Raw genomic sequence first — 19,390 nt, 5'->3', positions numbered from 1 at the left:
CGGTGATTGGTCAAGTATTAGACGTTACATCATAATTAGCCAATTGACAGTCGTGTAACATGACTGCAGTATGTAACGCATCGAAACAAAAAAGAAATTAAAATAAATTACTACAGATATCAGTTCTTACAACAGTTAAATTTGTACAATCTACAGCATTAGAGTTCTTTTATCTAAGGTATTGAATTTTTATTTAATTTTAAAGTTCCAACTCGTTCACCTTTTTGAGCTATATTCATAAAGCTGATATAATTTCCTTTTCACTTGTATGCGTTACCATCCGGTCGTTGACCTTTGGATTCGAACCGGAAGTTGCGTCACATATTCCAAGGGCAGTAAGCCGCGGCCTTGCAAAGCCACTGGACTGAAACTGTGTCGTCTGCAAGGCCTGCTAAACTGTCTGCCTCTCCGATTTTCCTCCGTTTTCGGTGAGTTTTCAACATTTTCTTCACAATACTCGCTTTGCAGCCAATGTAAACGGATGTCATTGTATTTCAACGGTTTGTAGTCTGTTGCAACGGTGAAAAAAGCACCGCTAGTCTGGCATGCCAAGTAGGAACGCGTCTGTGGCCTACGTGACTACAGGAGCACAGCTCCGATTTCATCAAAACAAGCATTGAAAACGCATTTTTGCGGAAAGAAATTATAGGGTACGCTTGTACAGGTCTTGATGGAACAATGTTAAATTTTCTCCAGATTTCTTTCACCAGGTTACTTTCGTAATGCCGATCATGCATGGTGTCTTATGCAAATGAGCATATGTAGTACAGCAACTGGTTCAGGTATACATGTAGTATAATAAAGGGTTAATGCACTGCCCCGAGTTGTATATGGTGTCATAACTGCATGAGCAGCTGCCATAACCACCGAATAAACCACCGTGTGAGCGAAGCGAACGAGGTGGTTTATGAGGTGGTTATGGCAGCTGCCCATGCAGTTATGACACCATATACAAAGAGGAAAAGGCAGTGCATTAAAATTATTATCATATAGCCTATCCAAACTGTCAATCAACACAATTCCTGTTTGAAATACAACAGCTTTAATATATATACATACATAAAAATACATTCGAATATATTATACGCTTTAAAACAAATATGGATAATTTCATTTAATGCAAATTGTAGTTTAAATGAAGCTAAACAAAAAAGTTTATTGGACAGAAAAATGCTACAAAGGTTTACAGAAAGAGTCGCATGCCCCTATACCCTATAACATAATGGTATCAGCCATAACACGACATGTGCTGTTATTCCGCCATAACACCACGTGTGCTGTTATCGGGAAATAACAGCACGGGTATCCGGGCCTCTGATTGGTCCACGCCGTCCGGCTATATGATAATACTGTATAACAGATTTCTTAGAGAGAAATTCAGCTGGTTGTATTCACCAGTAAAATGAGCTTTTCCATATATTTCTGGCAGAAAAAAATGTGATATTTTCATTTTGCTGACTTGTCCAGAATTTCCCCAATGCCCTAGATATATGGCCCTAGTGGTTGAAGTTATAATTAGCAACTCTATATAAGATAAAGTTATGTAAATGGCTAAGACTGTAATTATTATATTTTCACATAGTTGGGAGAAATGGTTATGATATCAAAGTGCCTGAAAGAAAAATTATCACATGTTGAGTTGTTTTGAAAGTTTCAGTCCGACTCGAAAGTTTTTCAGCGTGCAAAGGATTGTGGGAAGCACGGCGACAGTAGGTCGAATGTCTTTCAAAGCGAGAAGGGCATCGCTATGGCAACACGCGCCTGAAATACGACCATGTAGACATTCGGAAATTTTAATCCCGTCCAAGCATAGTATGCACTGCTTGGGCAGAAGATCACTAAGGATCGTGTAAGATTGCCAGACTGTAAACAGTATAATGTCTCCCTATGTCAGAATTGGGCAACAACCCTAACAGCTGTCTTAACAGCCGATTTACACACAGGCAAAAACCTGACGTACAAAACCTGCGTATGCGCAGTAGTGTATGAAAACTGTGTACTTCGCATGTTAAGTGGCCTGCTTTGACGTACTTCAAAAATGTCATACGCCAGCCCTCGAGGTAATGTAAATGTATGATCTAAATTCTAAACATGCGTTCATCAAAGCAGGCAGATTCACACAGATTTTTTCCCCTGTGTGTCTCCAGGACCAGTCTGGAAATTTGCTTGTTGGGAGGACTCAAAATTTCACCCCTCCATCCAAAACATCTGAACTTGTCTTAAGAACAATTGAAGAAATATCTTCGTAAGTGTTGAAGACATAGTCAACAATGAAAATTTGCTTCTGAAAAATGGAAGAAATGTCTTCATAAGTGTAGAAGACATACTCAACAATGAAAATTTTCTTCTGAAAAATTGTAAAATATTGTTTCAGAGAGTTTGGATTTGCAAAATTAACCAGGGGAGCATCCCCAGGACCTCTAAGTTTTTCAAGTGCCCCACTCCCCAACAGCGATCAGTAGTAGGATGGACAAAAGTTGCATGGAGACAGTCTTTTTATGATTGCTTTTTTTTAGACCATGACATCCTTTTGGCTTCCCAGAACAGTTTCTGAGATCGCAGGTGCCCGTAAAAAACATGCGCTACGTGCAGATTTGCCGCCAGCCAAATTTGACAGTCACAATTTACGGTAAGGTCTTCCCCGAACTGTTTTTAGGGACCACAGGTGGCAGCAGTGCAAAACAAGTGGCTTACGTGCAGACTTGCCAGTGGGTTTTCTGAAAGGCAGGGCTCGAAATTCATTTTTGGGAATAGGTGCACTGGTGCTCCCAACCTAAAAAAATAGGTGCACAAAAAAGTTTTTGGGTGCACCATATAAAACAAAACCTAATTACAGATCTTACTGCTCCTCTTCTGAGCTTGAATCTAAAATGAGAGCAAACTTCAAAATCTGAAACATTACTACAACAAAGATTTTATTATTTTTCTGACACTTAGATGCCAACAATATCCTGCATACTATTATACAGTTGTACAAAAATACCTACAAATATTGGGTGCACAACTCCAATTTTGGGTGCACTAAGGTGCACATGCACCCAGTATTTCGAGCCCTGGTTTACTGAAAGGGTTCATGTATTGTGAGAGACGTTGATCCCACTGGGCAGTACGGAAGCCTCTAGGGTAAGGTCAGTGACCTGCCGTGTCCTTGTAGCACCATATTTGGGCATAAGACAGTAGACACTATTCAGGTGTAGTCACACATGATCACCGGTCAACCGAAGAAAAGTAAAGATGCTCAACAATTGATCATCAGTGACATTTTACCTGAGAACAATCGATCGACTGTGTAGAAAAACATATCCGGTGTAAAACATAAGCCCAATCTTTAATCATAGTATTAATATAAAGTAGGAAAGTTAGTAGGAAAGCAATTTGAGCAGAAAACATGAGTAACTTGTTTGTAGACGAGTAATTAGTGAGTGTAAAACATGAGCATCTGACATCCAAGAAAACAAGTAGGACGCAAGAGCTGTTTTCAAGACGTGTGTGAAATGCAAAGTAGGAGATTGCATCATAGTCTCAGGAGCATTTTTTCCTAAGGGAACATATCAATACTTTTCTTTGTCATCTTGCAAACCATATATATATTCACGTTGTGTGAATATTGCTCTTGGTCCTCCACTCTTATATATGGTAAACAATTTTCCTGGCCCTTGTAGATTCATAAATGGAACAACACTATCCCAGACGTGACCTTGACTTTACATCACAGCCTGTGCCATTTTGTTGTTAGGTACCAAAGCCTCCAAGCTTGATACATCCCCTACCAATGTTGATGTTACTTCACACCAAGATTTGCAGAGTCAGCGATTCAATTGGTTGAAATGCCAAGTTCAGCATTGTTGACATCTTTCCCGTCCTGTCGGAGTGGGTGTGAGGTTGTCCCAGACAACCCTGTTACTCAGCAGGTGGTGGCAGTGCCCGATTATCTTACCCCAACACATGGCCATTCTCCCCCTAGTCACGTACACAGGTCTACGCTCTGATCCCTGCTTCAAAACACAAAGCAGACGCCACATATTTAGCGCCCCATCGCGGTAGGAAGCCATACGGATTGCCTGGGATCATACGGAGCAACACTCATCGTTTGAGCAACAGCAAAAATAATCCCTTTGTAATTGTAACGACTTGTATTTATCAAGGAGACATTGTCATTTTCAAGATGGCAGGAAAGAATGGTAAGCCACGTTCGAATTCTAGACATAACTGAATTGACATGTTTGCAGAGCAATTCTCAGCAAACTGTTGTCAGCCATTATTAGAATCTGATTCAATATATGATCATGTAGACTCAAGTTTAGGTCGTAAATAATATTGTTTCCTGCTCAATGATTTGGACGACATAAAAGAAAATTCTACTTGTTATATATTATACTTGTAATCTGCAGGCCTGTCAAGCTTATTTGATGGAGAATTGTAGCTTCATTGAAATCTATAATGCACCTGGTAGCAATACTGAAGAGTCATAGCATAGAGTCTTCTTCATATCTGTATGACAGACACATCTTGCTGCATGGTGATGCATATTTTACCAGCTAATGTTCAGTCTGGAGGCCATTTGTTTAGCTGTACTGTTATACTGGGACCTGTATAGCTGTCAGTTTTATCAGAGGACGCATCATTTATAAATTATATGACATGTACAGTTGCATAGATTGTACATTGTCTCTCTCAGCTATATAGTCCGTCCAATTTTGTATCATGCATATGCAGTTGCTATACTTATATTCTGTCACCTACTTTGCAATTGCAGTATCCCATTTTAGTTTGTAAGGACATTGAATGTGACTCCTACTGTGGCAATGTTAGGATAAGAATGTAGCAAAGCCATAGGAAGCCATTATGGAACTGATTATTTCTCAAGGTGAACTTGAGGTGACAGTCTGCACAGAGACCCTGTCTGAACCCCCCTGTCCAGGGGGTGGGCTAAACTAGACTGGTGCGCTCAGACTGACCTATATCACTGCCAAGGTCAGGTGATGTGGGTCCAGTATTCAGATCATGTAGCCTTGGACGTGCCTGAAGCAGACAGTTTGCAATATTTCTTTTTAGTCCCCCATAAAAACTAATAGGTTGACATACAATGATTGTCTACACGGTATATATGGAGGTTCTTTGGTCTTGAATTGTGAATGGTGGAAATATATTCTTGAAAAGACAATTCAAAGTCTAAAAGACAATTCAAACTCTACTACTGGATAAATTTTGGAGATTATTTCCAGACGTTTCGAGTGACATCCATCACTCTTCTTCAGCGTGACTAAAATTTAAATCCAGTTCTGTCAGTTTATTTGAGTGGCAGATGTCACTCAAAATAGTCCACAAATAATCTATGCAATTTATCCAGTGTAATAGAGTTTAAATTGTCCTTAAATATTGTTACCTGCATATCTAACCTTCATAAACATGAAGGAAATATCACATTGTTATGTGTGTGGTGTGGTTCTATGTGTTACTCCAGAGAAGAAGCCACCAGTCAACATGACGTCCACAGATGCACAGGAGTACGCCAACAGAAGCAAGCTATGGGAGAAGTCCATGAAAGAACCTATGGTCCCTATTGGTAAGCTTCAATACAGGGTAAAAACAGACTACAAATTTAAGCTACATTTACATGTTTGGTGTAGCATTTGTTGGATCTGGGAGTACTAGTTATGGATGTGTGCTTTTGGGTTTGAAAACCTCACACGATTTCATTTGTAACGTGATATTGTTTCAAAGAAAATACGAAATGATGCAATACATGGTTACATAGCTTTAAAGTAATATTGCTGTACGTTGCTGGCCGACACTGGGTTGAGACAATTTTGTTCTTTAGCCTCAGGTGAACATTGGCAGGTCTGATAATAAGTCTATCCCCCAGAAAGTCTGCTGTTTCAAGCGTATAATCAAATATCCCCTAGCTGGAAAAAAAATCGACCACGATAATAGAGTTTCCCAGCTATTGGCCATGAATGGGTCTCCACTGTGGACACACACAGACCTCGGTGATTGGGTCAGAGCCAAACGTGAAAACTGACTTCACACTTGAATGCCAGCCTCCTCCCTCACCAGGCGGTCCTGAAATCGAATTACAGAATGTTGTTTGCTCAGTGTTCGGCGCTGGTGTTTGGTGTCGGGGGATGTGGGAGTTATTCTGGGCTCCGGGGAAGGCCTTTGTACGTGACGTTGGACATGTAGGCACCTTGGGGTCCATGGATTTTGCTGAAGAACAACAATTGCATGCTCAGTAGCTATATAAGTAGAGATCTATGGACAGATACTCCACATTTGTAGTATGTCAGGGCTCGAAAAACAACATTGGAAATTACCTGCACCACCCAAATTTTACCTGCACCACTCAGAACAGAATTTTTAGGAAGTATGGATCATATTAAAAACGGTTCACCCATTATTTCTATCAAACTTCACAGGTAGTAGACTGTCAATATATGTTGAGTACAGCAAATCAACACACACCAGTACATCTGTATATAAACCCAGTGTATGGACCAGTGCAGGTAGATATCAGCGTAGATTAACTGCACTAAGCTGCATATGCAGGTGTTATTTTGGGTCCTGTAAGTGTATACTCTACTGTCAAATTTTATACGTGTATTTCTGAACAAGGCAACACTTTTTGCACTTAATTTTTCTTCTTTTCGTCTTTCCCAAAGGCTTGGCAGGCACTCTGGCGGCAGTAATGTACGGTGCAGTCAACTACCGGAAGTACCGGCGAGCGGGGATGTCCACGTCCGTGTTCCTGATGCAGTTCCGAGTGATCGCCCAGTCCATGGTGGTGGGCTGTATGACGCTAGGCGTCGGGTACACACTAGTCTCAGACTACGTCCTCAAGCACCGACAACCAGCAAAGTAAGCCGCTTCAGCTGGGGTGTGAGTGGTTGATCGCACAGATCTGAGTAAAGTAATGCCCTTGTGTATATATGAAGTTGTTTAGGAGGACTGTTGAATCCATGGAACACGACGGTTAAACTAAAGCGCAACTTGTTCGTCCCCATTTTTACAGGCCAACGCCGAGACATTATACAGACCAAGTTCAAGATTATAGGCAAATGGAGAGCAATTTTTGGAAGGAGTAGTTACTGTGTTGCTATTGGTGGGCTCTAGTCATGTGATAAGATTGGCTCCTATTGGTTGCTTTGAATCATGTGACCAGAGGAAATGTCAAGGTGAATAAGACTAAGAAAAGTACTGGATGCAGTAGGTAAAGATGTTGGATATTTGGGAACAGCCAATCAGAAAGAGTTTAAAAGACATCAGTGTGGCAATGGAGGCTCGTGATGTAGCAAAGATGTTGTAGCAAAGGCTAATTTGAAAGGTTGCAACTATTATCTTTTCAAAACTTGCAAAAAACCCACATATGAAAGCAGCTGAAGCATTTCAGATATCAATCAAAAACTTTCCGTGCCATAATATTGTGTGCTGCGGAACGCACGTTATGTTGCCAAGAACAAACTCAGCATTTCCGAAAGGAGTTACAGGGTACATCAACAAAACACACCACTTACAGTTTAAAATAAAAAGGAAAAATGTGATCGGCAAGCTTTCAGTGCAGCACGGAACAATTAAGGCCTTCTCAAATCTTATTTTCATGATGTGTGAGCTGTGAAGAAAGCTTTGATCAAACTGCAATTCTATTGAATTAGTGGAGCTTTTGTGATCCATTTGGTATCATGTATTGAGATTTGATAACCAGATTCGTAAGGCAAAGGCATTTTGTAAAACATTTGTAAACTGCAACTGGGTGCTTTTATGATAAATTCTAGATTTTAAAGAAGAAAGGACTGTGAGATTCCTGTAGGAAAAGTCTTGAGGCAATTGGGCTGTGCCTCTGTAAATCTGGATATAGATGTCTAAATGTCCAAGTGCACATTGAACGCGACAGAGAATTCTAAGGCTTAGCCTTTTTTTTATTGTCAACTTGTGCAAGCTAAATAGACTGTAATGTATGCTACAGTGTTGAAAGATGCTCTTAATATAATACAGTGAAATAAAGAGTCAGTGTACGACAAAGCTTTGCACTGTGTAGTACATGTACATCACATTGTGTATGTGCAAAACGATCATGCCAACTATACAAGAACTCTAATACTACATTTGTAATAGGGAACTAGGGAAAGTGCTCATGATCACTGTATATACTACATATAAAGTACATTGTAATGCCAGCAAGCCACATGTGCCGTGTATAGGAATTTAGTCCATGGAATAGAGCTTTGCTTTGCTTTGCTGCTAAGTGTGTAACCTGTAACAGATCTGTCGCAGCTCAGTAGCTGATGGTTTGACCAATTCCAATGTCCTTGGTTTGACATATCTTGCCTTAAACATATAACGTTCCCAATGGAAGCGTTTTGCTATTGCTTATGTGTTAGAAGTTTTTCAGCTACAGTTCAGTTTGTTCACAGTATTGTGTTTTTATGTGTTGTTGAATGTTGTTGTACGATGTGTATTAGATATGCTGCTCTGCAATAACTTTTAACCCTTTTCATACTGACTACAGTCAAACCTGGTCTTGTAGCCACTTCTGTACGGCGGCCATTGTGGCCTTTTTGTTTGAAGCTTTATCTGTGGACTTTAGTTTCTAGGAAACAATAAAGAATATCTTATCTGGAACAGAAAGTCTCAGTCTTTTATTGGTCATAGTTACAACACAAATGTAGGTAATTTTTGCCTGTAAGGGTCACATCTACTGTGGCCGTTACTTAAATTCTTCAGACCTTTTTGTGGCCACTATAGACAGGTTTGTATTGCTAGTTAGCCTACGCAGGTCTCACCAAATGAAAAGGGTTAAAGAAACGCAAAAAGTTTCCTTTTATGAAGACAGATTCTAACTGTGATTTCTAACACAAAAGAAACTTGACTTGACCAAGGACATTGACTTGACCAAGGTCTGCACTCTACCACACCATTCTGTGTAAACAGTTGGACTTGAATGAGTCATTCATTGAAGTGTTAAGTTCAACGTCTGCTGTGTTGGAAAAATCACAGTTAAAATCTGACTTCGTAATGACTTCTACCAACACAGATGAACTTCTGGAAGCTCAAGTCCCTGTTTTTACAACCATCGTTAAATTATTCCAGATCCAGCGACGGTTATGAGTCGTCAACCTATCCCTACCCTTGGTGGATCGGACCGTGACTTCAGAACACTCTAACATCTCATGACTTCTGCAAACTCCAGCCTACATATTGGATTCTATGAAGCTTGTTTAAACTGAAGTTGGATTTACCCAGATTTTTGACTCCGCAACTCCAATCTTCGTCAAGTAATGAGTCCTTGACGAAGACTAGAGAATGATGCACCTTTGAGTTTGAAAGTTTGGGTAATTAATAAGTCCAATTGCTTGAGTTGGATATTACAGTTCAAACATATTGACTTCTACAGGCACAGAACTCTCAAGATGAAATCGAATTCAGACTAGTATATTGTATACAGTGGACTCCAGATCAAAGTTTAAGCTTGAATCATTTCTTCAATCATTATTGCAGTCAGAAATCCAGAGAGAAATTTTGCTGCTTTAGTTCTACTTGTAGTTTGAGCCACGAGAATAACTTAGCAAATTATTGAGTGTACTTAGATTATGTAATATTCAAATTACTGTTATTATACGCAGTCTCTGCATTTATTACAAGGAAGACAGCAAACCTAAATTTATATATCATAATATAATAATTTAAAGATCTTGTGAGCTGATTTTTTGTTGCATTTCTGAGATCAAGTCTGTGTAAGGTATACATAGTTTGTTGCAGTTAAACTGCTTGCATAGTGTATTTTGAATTCCCTTTAGTTTACCAGTTACGTTTAAGGTGTAGAAATTGCTTTCTCAACTATCAAATGAATGAAAAAATGTTTCTGTGCAGTACATGTGTAAATATTATGATTCAAGTTTGCTTTCAAATCTTTAAATATGCCTAATGTGATGCACGTTTTTGTTGCTTAAGCATTTTCTCCAGCTTTATTCTGCTACATGTAGTTTGCTATAGGAACATGCAGCTCCCTTGAATAAATGGAGCTGAAATATATGCATTGACAAAGATTCTTGTGTGTGCATTCTGAATTGTGTGCATTGCATAGATGCCACCTAGCAGTTGTCTTGAGAGGTACAGCCAAGTAAGTCAACTTTGCTCACTATTCATCAATTAGAATGCTTTAATGTTGACCTATTCATGTGCTCTTATCATGCACAGCATGAAGGACAAATTTGTAGATCCCGAAGCTTTTGGTGTTGCCTCCATCATGTTCATGCTATTGTAGCATGATCACACTGTTTAGCAAGGATTTAGCTGGTGTTGTTAGGACAAGACGCATTCCTTGAATGCACGGTCCATTCTTGGCTTTTAACTCTAAGGTGAACTACTCTTTACATGACCTGCACTACTCTTTACATACTGAATTGCACTTAGTCTACCTCTTACATTCTGAGGTGAAGTACTCTTCAGATACTGAGGTGACCTACTCAGCTCTGGAGGTAAGCTACGCTGCTCCTTCACATAGAGGTGCTTCAGAATTGCACGCTCCAATGCGGGAGCATCCCACCTGCCCTGCATGATGTGGTCCAGCAAGCCGCTGATAATGAAGACATCTGCAGTGTCCACATGTCCATACTGCATCTCTTTAAGAATTCTGACTAAGTACTGTAGCAGCTCCTGAAGAAGGTGTTTCTCACCCTCCTCCTGTCCTTCTCTAAAGTACTCTGGGTCATCCCACTGTTTGTGTCGGATATCGACATCAAACTTGGAACAAACAAACAGCACCTTTTTGCCCATTGCTCTAGCCTTTTGTGCCATCTGCACCACATCGGTTTGGATACGATGACTTATGAAGACAAGGAAAACATTGCATTTGTCCATCTGTTCCTCAACTTCAACATTCATTAAGCCATATGTACATTCTGGGGCTGGGAAGTCCACTATGATGAGGTTTGTGTGAACAGGATGGGGGTATAAATCAATTCTTTTCGTGACCTGCTGGGGGCTAACCTCTGCTGCTTCTGGATCATCAGGCCTTAGCCCTCGGATGGAGTTGACAAAGGTGGATGCTCCCGCACCTGGAGTACCCGGCATGATGCCTATGTAGCCACTCACCTCCCATTTCCGTGTTTCCTCATCTTTTCCAGCAGCTGGAAGATAATTGATTTTGTTAATTATTACATGTAGCAGTAGTGTGCTACATTTAACTGTCTACAAGTTTGAAAATATATTCTCTGCTTAAAGAAGATACTTTTCTACCAGCAGGCATGTACATTTTTTAGTACATGCCTGCAGTAATGAGTGAACATCTGCTATCTCCGGGCCCCCTAGTCTCTCTGTCTCAGAACAGAATGCTTCTTATGTGTGGACAGATAAAAAGTCACCTTCCGTCCTGAAATTTTTTTATACCTTGGTATATTTTGGTATGCTTATGATAACAGATGTATGAAAATTTGCTTCTAAAAATGATAAAAAGTGTGTACTAACTATTTTCCATGCATACCTGCTTGGTCTCCTTTGCTCTCTTCATCTGAAGCATCTGTCTTTTCTTCTGCTACAAACAGTCTTGGCCCAGGCCTAGGCTTTTCTTTCTCCTGTTTCACTTTGTGCATGGCACTCAACAGCTCATCTATTCTAATTGCCATGTCCTTGTTGGTCTCCTGTAGTTGTTCTATTTCCAGTGTTTTCTGCAAGAGAAGCTCCTGTGACTCTTCACCTTTCTCTCTTAACCTCCTAACTTCTTCTTGCAGTTTTGGAGTACCCATATATAGCTGACGAGACAGTTTTGTGTTCTCCTTTGTCAGTTCTTCAATCTTGGTTTCTCTAGCTCTGTTTGTGTCGTTTAACTGCTGGTTTTTGTCTTCCAGCAAGCTTTTCTGAATTTCTAAACTGACACGCATCATACGTTCTTTGTGCAGGAGTCTGTGGTTCAAATCTGGTTCTCTTCTTGTTCTCAGATCTAGAGCCATCTGTACTTGTCTGACTGTGAAGTTCAGTGTAGAGACATCGGCAGGCCTGGTTTTATCTGAATGGTCCTCTCTGGTGACTGCAGCCAGGTCTAGGCCCCTTAATAATACACTAGCATGGTCCACATGCCTGACGGAGGGTGTCAGGGTCATCATGTTGTCCATGGAAGTGATACGGACCAGGCCTACAGTACATCAGAAATTATAAGGGTTAGTGCACTGAGTAACAAAGAGTAGCATTGTTTACAGTAATACAGTAACTATGATCATAGTATCTATACTATAGCCCCAGTTGGCACATAAGGAAGCAAAATGGCATGACTACTTTCTATGCTATGTATGTTAATACAGCAAGATGAAAATATGTTTGGGTTATAAAGATTACCTTTGGGAGCAGCAGTCGCAAGGAGGTAGATGAGGGCCTTTCTGAAGTCTTCCACATGGATGGTTGCCTTCACAGAAATAGACTTGGTGGAGACTAGCTGCTCAGTAATCTCTCTGAACAAACAACTATGCAGCAGTCTGTCCAATGCCCCAGTTTTGTTCATGAACCAGACTTTGCCAAGTCCATTCAAGTCTGTACATTGCAGGAAGAATACTAGGCAGCCTTTCTTCACACCATTAACATTAACTCCATTGACTTTCTCAAGTTTCTTGATTGCTTCTACAGTGTCAAGTAGGTCATCAATAGTTTTAATTTCAGGCATTATCTGCTTCAGAAGACGAAGGGTTTTATCTGTCACATTCGTGATTTCCTGAGTTAGGGTCTCTTCTGCATCGGCATAATTTTTCAGATCCTTAGGGGTTCTCAAACTGGGTTCCACTTGTGCGAGTATCTGTACCTTAATTGCCAAAAGTGGAGGTGGTCCTTCTGAAAGAGAAATTGTTTTAGATATGGGTCATGCTTCGTGGTACAAAACGTTAGATCATACAAATTGCTGACCACACTGGCACTAGCTTGATAATACTCAGTACATGTAGTCCATGTTTAGAGATGAATAAACCAAAGGCCAAATCCCACACTTACCTATAGTAATAGATGTATATACTATAGTAAACTGTTGTGTATTCAATTATCCCCACTGTTCTATGCAATTGTAAACTTTTTTGAGTCAAGTGAAACAGATTGACTCAAAATATCAATACAATTTTTGAGGCTCAAGGTATATGTCAATTGGAACAATGAGGCATACACGAGACATTCAATATCAACGTCATTTGAAAATGTGGAGTAATTTACTTGTTTAATGTTTGTTTGATAAGAAATACAATACCTGAGTGTAGACTTACCTGGTTTCAGGGCTTTTGTGTCTTCCCCAGCTTCTTCAATAGAAGCAGCACTGTGCTTCCTCTTCTTAACTGTAGCAGGTTGTGAATCATGACCTGGACACAGATCAACTGTTTCAGAATGTCTCATAGAATATTACAATTAAATATCCATTATTATAGTAAGCTACTACAATATACACTTGTTACCTGAAGGTTGCTACTAAGGAATAAAAGTTGCTATGTACTTGATTGATTATATTATGTAAGTTAGTTTAGACCAAGGAGGTTCAATTTAGAACCTCATTGGTTTAGACCAAGCAAGTATGGTATGGTTGTTATAGAATGTAAGGCCCTGGGTATGACAGAAATGAAGTTATAATAATTACCTGCATCTGTACAGGCTTGGATGAACTGACAATGAGACTCTTCCCAGTACTTTGAGGACAGAAGCTGCTGCTTGCCCCTTGCTGCTGTTTTGAATTCTGTCTTGTTGTGTTTCAAGATTCTTTCAATGCCCTGGGCCAATACTTTGACAGTGGCATGTATGTCACTTCCATCCATGTCAACAATCGAATGATGCAGTTCATCTACATGTTCATGAATGAAGTCTGCCAACCCAGACTTGCTTGAAACAAGAACAGGAACGCCTGCTGCAATGGCCTCCAGGCCGACCAGTCCGAACGGTTCAGCACGAGAAGGCATCAGGACCAGGTGGGCCTTCATCATCTCCTTACAGATGTCCTTCTGTGTGCCGTAGGGGATGAGGGTTATCTGTAAGTTTGCTGACTTATACTGCTCAAGAATTGCATTGGTTGCTTCAAAGTCATCTTTGTTGACTATGACTCGCCACTTGATGTTCATCTTGTCTGCAACAATGCTGAGAGATTCAGTGGAAAGCTTCTCAACACCCTTCACTCTACCAATGGACAGGACCACCATTGTCTTTGTGTCCTTGTATTCAGCCACTGAATCTTGGAAAATCTTGGAAGACCTTGGAGCAAATTTGACATGCTTAGGTCGCTTGTTGGCAGGTATGGCCCTGAATTGGTTCTCGAAGTGGTCAAATATCTTGTCACCAAGAGAGAAGACAACATCAGCTTCTTGTGCATCTTCAAGGATGGAGTCTTCCTTCTTCCCAATGCCCATGGCCTTCTCCTCTCCCTTGTAATACTCTGTGTCCTCTGGTATGTCACTGGTAACAAGGATGAGTTTAGCATCTTGGTAGCGTTCTTGTTTTATCCTCACTGCTGCTCTGCTGGTGATACCAGCATGTCCAACGATGCTCCTAATCTTGGAGGGAAGATGTGGGTATCTGGAGTGATGGTCGAAGGTCAGCCAATCCAGAGATGGAGCCCTATTGTCATCTTGGTCAAGTGAAGGTGATAAAAGTCTCACTCCAACATTCAGTGCTTCCTGTTTTTCCTCTTCTGTTGCTTTCAGTACCGTGCAGACTACTGGTATGCCTGGCTCATTTTCTTTGATTACATCTAAGACCTTGTTGTTTATGGAAGAGTTTTTGGCATACTCATCATGAACCAGCAACACAGCAGGTTTTTCTGTAAGGGAACAGCATTGAGTCATTTTCACCAAAGATTTTCATCAATGCTGCTCCTGCATTCATTGTAGAATGGTTTGAAACTAGAATGTCAAACTCCCTTTGATTTGGCAGCCAAGGAGTACTCTGTTTTACCACCTTAATTGCTTAAAAATTGAAGGTATTACTTTCAGTCTGTCTGTCTGTTTGTCTGTGGTTCTGCAGATTTGTGGTCAGCACATAAAAAAAAAGATCTAGAAGGCCTGGGTAAATTGTGATCATGATATTTGGTATGTTAGTAGGCCTTTGTAGGACAAAGATCAAGTTATATTATGGGCCCCTGGCAGCTGTCCTTGGTGCTGAAGCAGCACTCTGGAACTGGTTTTTGTATCTTTGTCATGGTTTTATTATATTATATTTTTTGGTGGCAGATAGCTTATAATGTCATGAAAAAAATAGTGTATATATTTGGTTCCCCTAGAAGCTTGTTCATGAACTGAAGTGCACTCTTGTTAATTAATGAGATCTTTCAAAGAAGATAAGTCAAGAAATTGGTTTATGTGTCATGATTTTCAGCATGTTGGTAGTTTAGACCTATGTACACAAAAAGGCTGGAAAATTATACAATTCCTAGTGTATGTTTTACACTGTACTACTGGACTTTAATACACGTAACACATGTAAAATATAGCACTGGTGGGACATTGATAGATTATATATTGATTATGCAAATAAGGAGCTAATTTGACATCTCCAACCCTTGTTTTCCTTTGAAATAGTTTCATCTATACATGCATTCTTCATCACAGAATGGTGTTGCTTGTGTATTGGCCATGGACATTTTCTATGATATCCTGGGGGTATTTAATAGTAGCAAGAATTTGGAATATAAGCTATAAAGGGTCAAATACAGTTTTAGGATTTATTAATAATAATGGTTTATTCATCATTCATCACTTGCACAGAAAGGCAGGTTCCATGTAATTGGGACCTGAAGTGCTCTGCCAATTACAATTGGTTAATTAATAAAAAGTTAGCTCACATTAAAATCATTATACGTCATTAATTATTAATATAAGATACGTTAAAAGGTCGGTCATTTAAAATATCAGATGTACACATAAATTACAGACAGGGTAAACGATTATGAATAGTAAAATATATATTTAAAATGCGTACTCTGAAGTAAAAGCTAGGAATTCAGCATCCGAATCATGTAGGGAATCGCACTAGATCTATATCTTTCAGTTCTACAGAACACAGAGTCAAGTTTGTGGGATGAGCGAGTCGTCCTGCCGCTAATCGAGGTTCTAGAAGGCGGCAGTAGATGTCGGTGCAGCTTAGAGTGTTCAAGGGACTTGGCAAAGTTCAAAGTCAGTTTCTCACGACGGGTCTTAAGTGATGGTAGGTTGAGCTGCACGCAAGCTTTGGAGTAGGAGATGAAATCAGCACCCAAGATGACCCGCAGCGCTCTACGCTGGACGTTCTCGATTCTCCTACAGAGTTTAGTGGTCAGTCCAGGATGCCACACTGGGGCCGCGTACTCCAGTACCGGGCGGATGTAACAGGTGTAACACTGTAACGAGGTCAACAGCTGGAACGCGGAAGTGCTTTAAGTTACGAAGTAGGTATAGACGCTGGTTCGCCTTGTTACAGATGGAATCAATGTGGGTATTCCATTTCAGGTCAGACTGAGGTACAGTCCCAAGATCTTCATTACATTGACCTGTTCAAGTTCAATGTTGTTTATCTTAAGTGGTGGGGGTATGTACAATGTCTTGGAAAACTGGACGTGTAGGACTTTGCACTTACGCGGGTGTAACACCATGTCGCTTTTGTGTGACCACGTATCCAGATCTGTTAAGTCTTGTTGTAAACTGGAAGGCTTTGAGGTTGGGTTTCTAGCTTCAAGAAGGTTTAAATCGTTCAACAAACTTCCAGCGCTTAGAAGCGGCTAGGGCTGCGGCACTGTTGATGTACGCAATGAATAGTAGGGGTCCAAGAAGAGTTCCTTGCGGTAGACCACAGGCTACAGTCATGCTCTCAGAGAGAGTTCCGTGGTAACGGACTACTTGACTTCTGTCCCTGAGGAAGTCCACAACCCAGCTGGTGAGGGAAGGCCTCAGACCGAGCTCGATTAGGCGTTGAATGGCTACATTATGGTTAACGCGATCGAACGCTTTACTATAGTCAGTTGATACCAGCGAGCACAACACTCCTGGTTTGTCTGTAGCCTTGAAGATTTCATTGGTCAGGTCGAGGAGGCAATGTGTAGTAGATTTGCCCTTTAAACATCCGAATTGTTTAGAGTCAATTTGGGGTAAGATGTCCGAGATGACCCACTGTGCGATAAAACTTTCCGCGACTTTGCCCAACAACGATGTTAAGGAGATAGGTCGAAGCTCGTTAATGGAAGGAGGCTTGGTTTTGGGGATAGGGACGACGATAGCAGACTTCCACTCCTCGGGGACGATGCTTTGTTTGAGTGACGTGTTGAGAATGTCCGCGAGTGGACCGCTCAGTTCATATGCAAATTCTTTAATAATCTTGCCTGGGATCGAGTCCGGTCCGGCCGTCTTTCCGGGTTTCACTTTCAACAACTTCTGGTACATCTCCCAGGGCTGTACAGCCGGCGGCGGAAGGGAAGGCAGGTAAGTAGGAAGACATGACGGATCCAGTGGCGGCAGTGAGTTTGTAACAGAAGACAGGGAGCAGTTTATTGCATTGGCTATGCCTTTAGTGTCACTGGGGGCTAGATCAGTCACGTGGATAACGGCTTCCGCTGTTCTTGAGTTAGCCATAGATTTGATTTGCTGGTGCCATAGAGCAGCGTCCTCTTTCTTAAGGGCTTTGACCTTCGTATTGAAATGTGTCGCTTTGGCTGCCGAGATCGCACGTTGGACTTTGTTTCTAAGGTGTTTCCATGACTCTGTGTCTCCTTTAACGAAAGCCTGTTGTCGTCGGTGGATTAGCGCTTTGATAGCAGGTGTTATCCACGGTTTGTCCTGGGGGTGGAGGCGAACAAGTTTCAGGGGGAAGAAATGGTCTAGCTGGGTTTGTAGAGTAGCATACAGTGCCCGTGACTTGTCCTTTGCGGAGTGGGCCGAGAACACTTCAGTCCAATCGTGGGAGGTAATCCATTGCCCGAAACTGCGTAGGTCGGAGTCACGTACTGGTCTACAAATCCGTTTGATCATCTTGTTGTCGGCGCGTGTAGATTTAGCTTGTAGGGTAACTACACTATGGTCACTCGTAGCTAGGGGATCTGAGACATGTGGTGCTGCGTAGTAAGACTTCAAGTTGGTAATAAGAAAGTCCAGGGTGGCTTGACCACGAGTAGGGCAGGTAATGAGTTGTCTTAGGTTGTGGGCATTAATTTAATGTACAGAAACTTGTGTAAATAAGTCTTTGTGTCCTACCTCATTACTATTATTAACATTATTATTCTGACTCACCAGCTGCAGCTGTAGCCATTTGTACGTCTGGTAATGCATCAGATGGTTGCTGTTGGTAAGAACAGAAATACATTCTAGTGAAACAGTAAAAAAAAAACGAAAAACCTTGTGGAACTCAGTTGATCAAGTTTGAACATAATATGATAACGATGTAAGGAAAAGCTTGAGCATTGTTAATGTTACATTGCATTGGACACGAATCTCTATAAGATCTAACACCATTTCATGCATATACTGTAAGCTGATGATCAGCCGATAGCTGAGCTTAGCTTACCTTTTTTAGTACGAACAAATTTTTTTCAGGAGGTTTCCATCAGGGCGAAATCAAACACGACAGCGTATTTAGTTAAGGTCAAAGTCTAAATTCTGAATACTGACACTTGTTACGGTCATTCTGATTGGTCCATCATCATCATCGTTTTGACGGCGGAAGTTTTATAAAATCATTATTTACCCGGCACTCTTCTTTAACCCTTGCTAAATTCAGCCCGCGTATAATTGTATATGAAGAACTAAACTTGGATAAGATACGTCAGCCTTGCTGAACAAACCGCACCAATCACAGACCCCTGTGTTATTATGGGATGGCAGGTAACAATAAAGTATGGAACAAACCACTGTGAAACGTGGTAGGGGCGCCAAACGTTTTTACTTTATTTTACAAAGGAGGTTACCAGTTCTGTTCCCTGAGTTTAAACATATGAAACCGGATCCGTACTATGGAAGCCGTATTTAAGCACGATTCTCAGCTGATGCGTTACGCACCGTCGATCACGATATTGTCCGGCTCACTCATTCCTCTGAGACCAAAGTAACTTAGGCTTTAAATGTTGGCCAACAACAGACAACAACCGTTGTAATGAAACGTATCCTCTACAAGGCTCTTTATGTAGCTGGCAACATTGTCAAAATTAGCCAGACTTTCTCCGACACCGGCTTACATAATTCATGGCCATGCATGAGAGTCTGCTTGCCGCGGCCAATAATTAACCGGGTATTTTCCGGCAGTTTCACGCAAATATTATGGACTCTTTGGAAGAATGACATTACTAACAGCTTTTATACGCGGGGTATGAGTATAATTGCATAAAATTAACAAAACTGCTTTACAAATGATCAATACAATGAACTGTACGCCCTACTTGGTAAAAACGACGAAATCGCCGACTTTAAACTTCATACTTGAAGTTAAA

General features: G+C 40.9%; 2 protein-coding genes across 2 annotated transcripts; one reads left to right on the top strand and one right to left on the bottom strand.

Annotated features, from left to right (window-relative positions):
* The first annotated feature begins 285 nt into the window (after window positions 1–285).
* LOC109464080 (HIG1 domain family member 2A, mitochondrial-like) lies at window positions 286–10,040 on the top strand. The gene is made up of 4 exons (XM_019761008.1): window positions 286–428; window positions 5,465–5,566; window positions 6,660–6,855; window positions 9,085–10,040. The coding sequence occupies exons 2-4, from the start codon at window positions 5,485–5,487 to the stop codon at window positions 9,140–9,142; spliced, it is 336 nt and encodes a 111-aa protein (XP_019616567.1). The 5' UTR covers window positions 286–428; window positions 5,465–5,484; the 3' UTR covers window positions 9,143–10,040.
* Window positions 10,041–10,085: 45 nt separating this feature from the next.
* LOC109464048 lies at window positions 10,086–18,216 on the bottom strand. The gene is made up of 7 exons (XM_019760972.1): window positions 18,198–18,216; window positions 13,595–14,764; window positions 13,230–13,322; window positions 12,325–12,603; window positions 11,477–12,124; window positions 10,461–11,123; window positions 10,086–10,096 (listed from the first exon to the last, which is right to left on the bottom strand). Exons 1-7 carry the CDS (start codon window positions 18,214–18,216, stop codon window positions 10,086–10,088), a joined length of 2,883 nt encoding a protein of 960 aa, XP_019616531.1.
* Window positions 18,217–19,390: the final 1,174 nt, after the last annotated feature.

The sequence above is a fragment of the Branchiostoma belcheri genome, unplaced genomic scaffold (assembly GCF_001625305.1).
Source record: "Branchiostoma belcheri isolate BF01 breed outbred unplaced genomic scaffold, Haploidv18h27 scaffold131, whole genome shotgun sequence".
Lineage (NCBI taxonomy): Eukaryota > Metazoa > Chordata > Leptocardii > Amphioxiformes > Branchiostomatidae > Branchiostoma > Branchiostoma belcheri.
This window is presented reverse-complemented; position numbering and strand designations above follow the sequence as displayed.

Coding starts and splice junctions, on each gene's coding strand:
- LOC109464080 (XM_019761008.1), top strand. CDS start 5,485: ATGACGTCCACAGATGCACAGGAGTACGCCAACAGAAGCAAGCTATGG. Junction 5,567..6,659: donor AGAACCTATGGTCCCTATTG/GTAAGCTTCAAT, acceptor TCTTTCCCAAAG/GCTTGGCAGGCACTCTGGCG. Junction 6,856..9,084: donor AAGCACCGACAACCAGCAAA/GTAAGCCGCTTC, acceptor AAATTATTCCAG/ATCCAGCGACGGTTATGAGT.
- LOC109464048 (XM_019760972.1), bottom strand. Junction 13,323..13,594: donor CCAAGCCTGTACAGATGCAG/GTAATTATTATA, acceptor ATCTGTGTCCAG/GTCATGATTCACAACCTGCT. Junction 11,124..11,476: donor GAGCAAAGGAGACCAAGCAG/GTATGCATGGAA, acceptor ATTATCTTCCAG/CTGCTGGAAAAGATGAGGAA.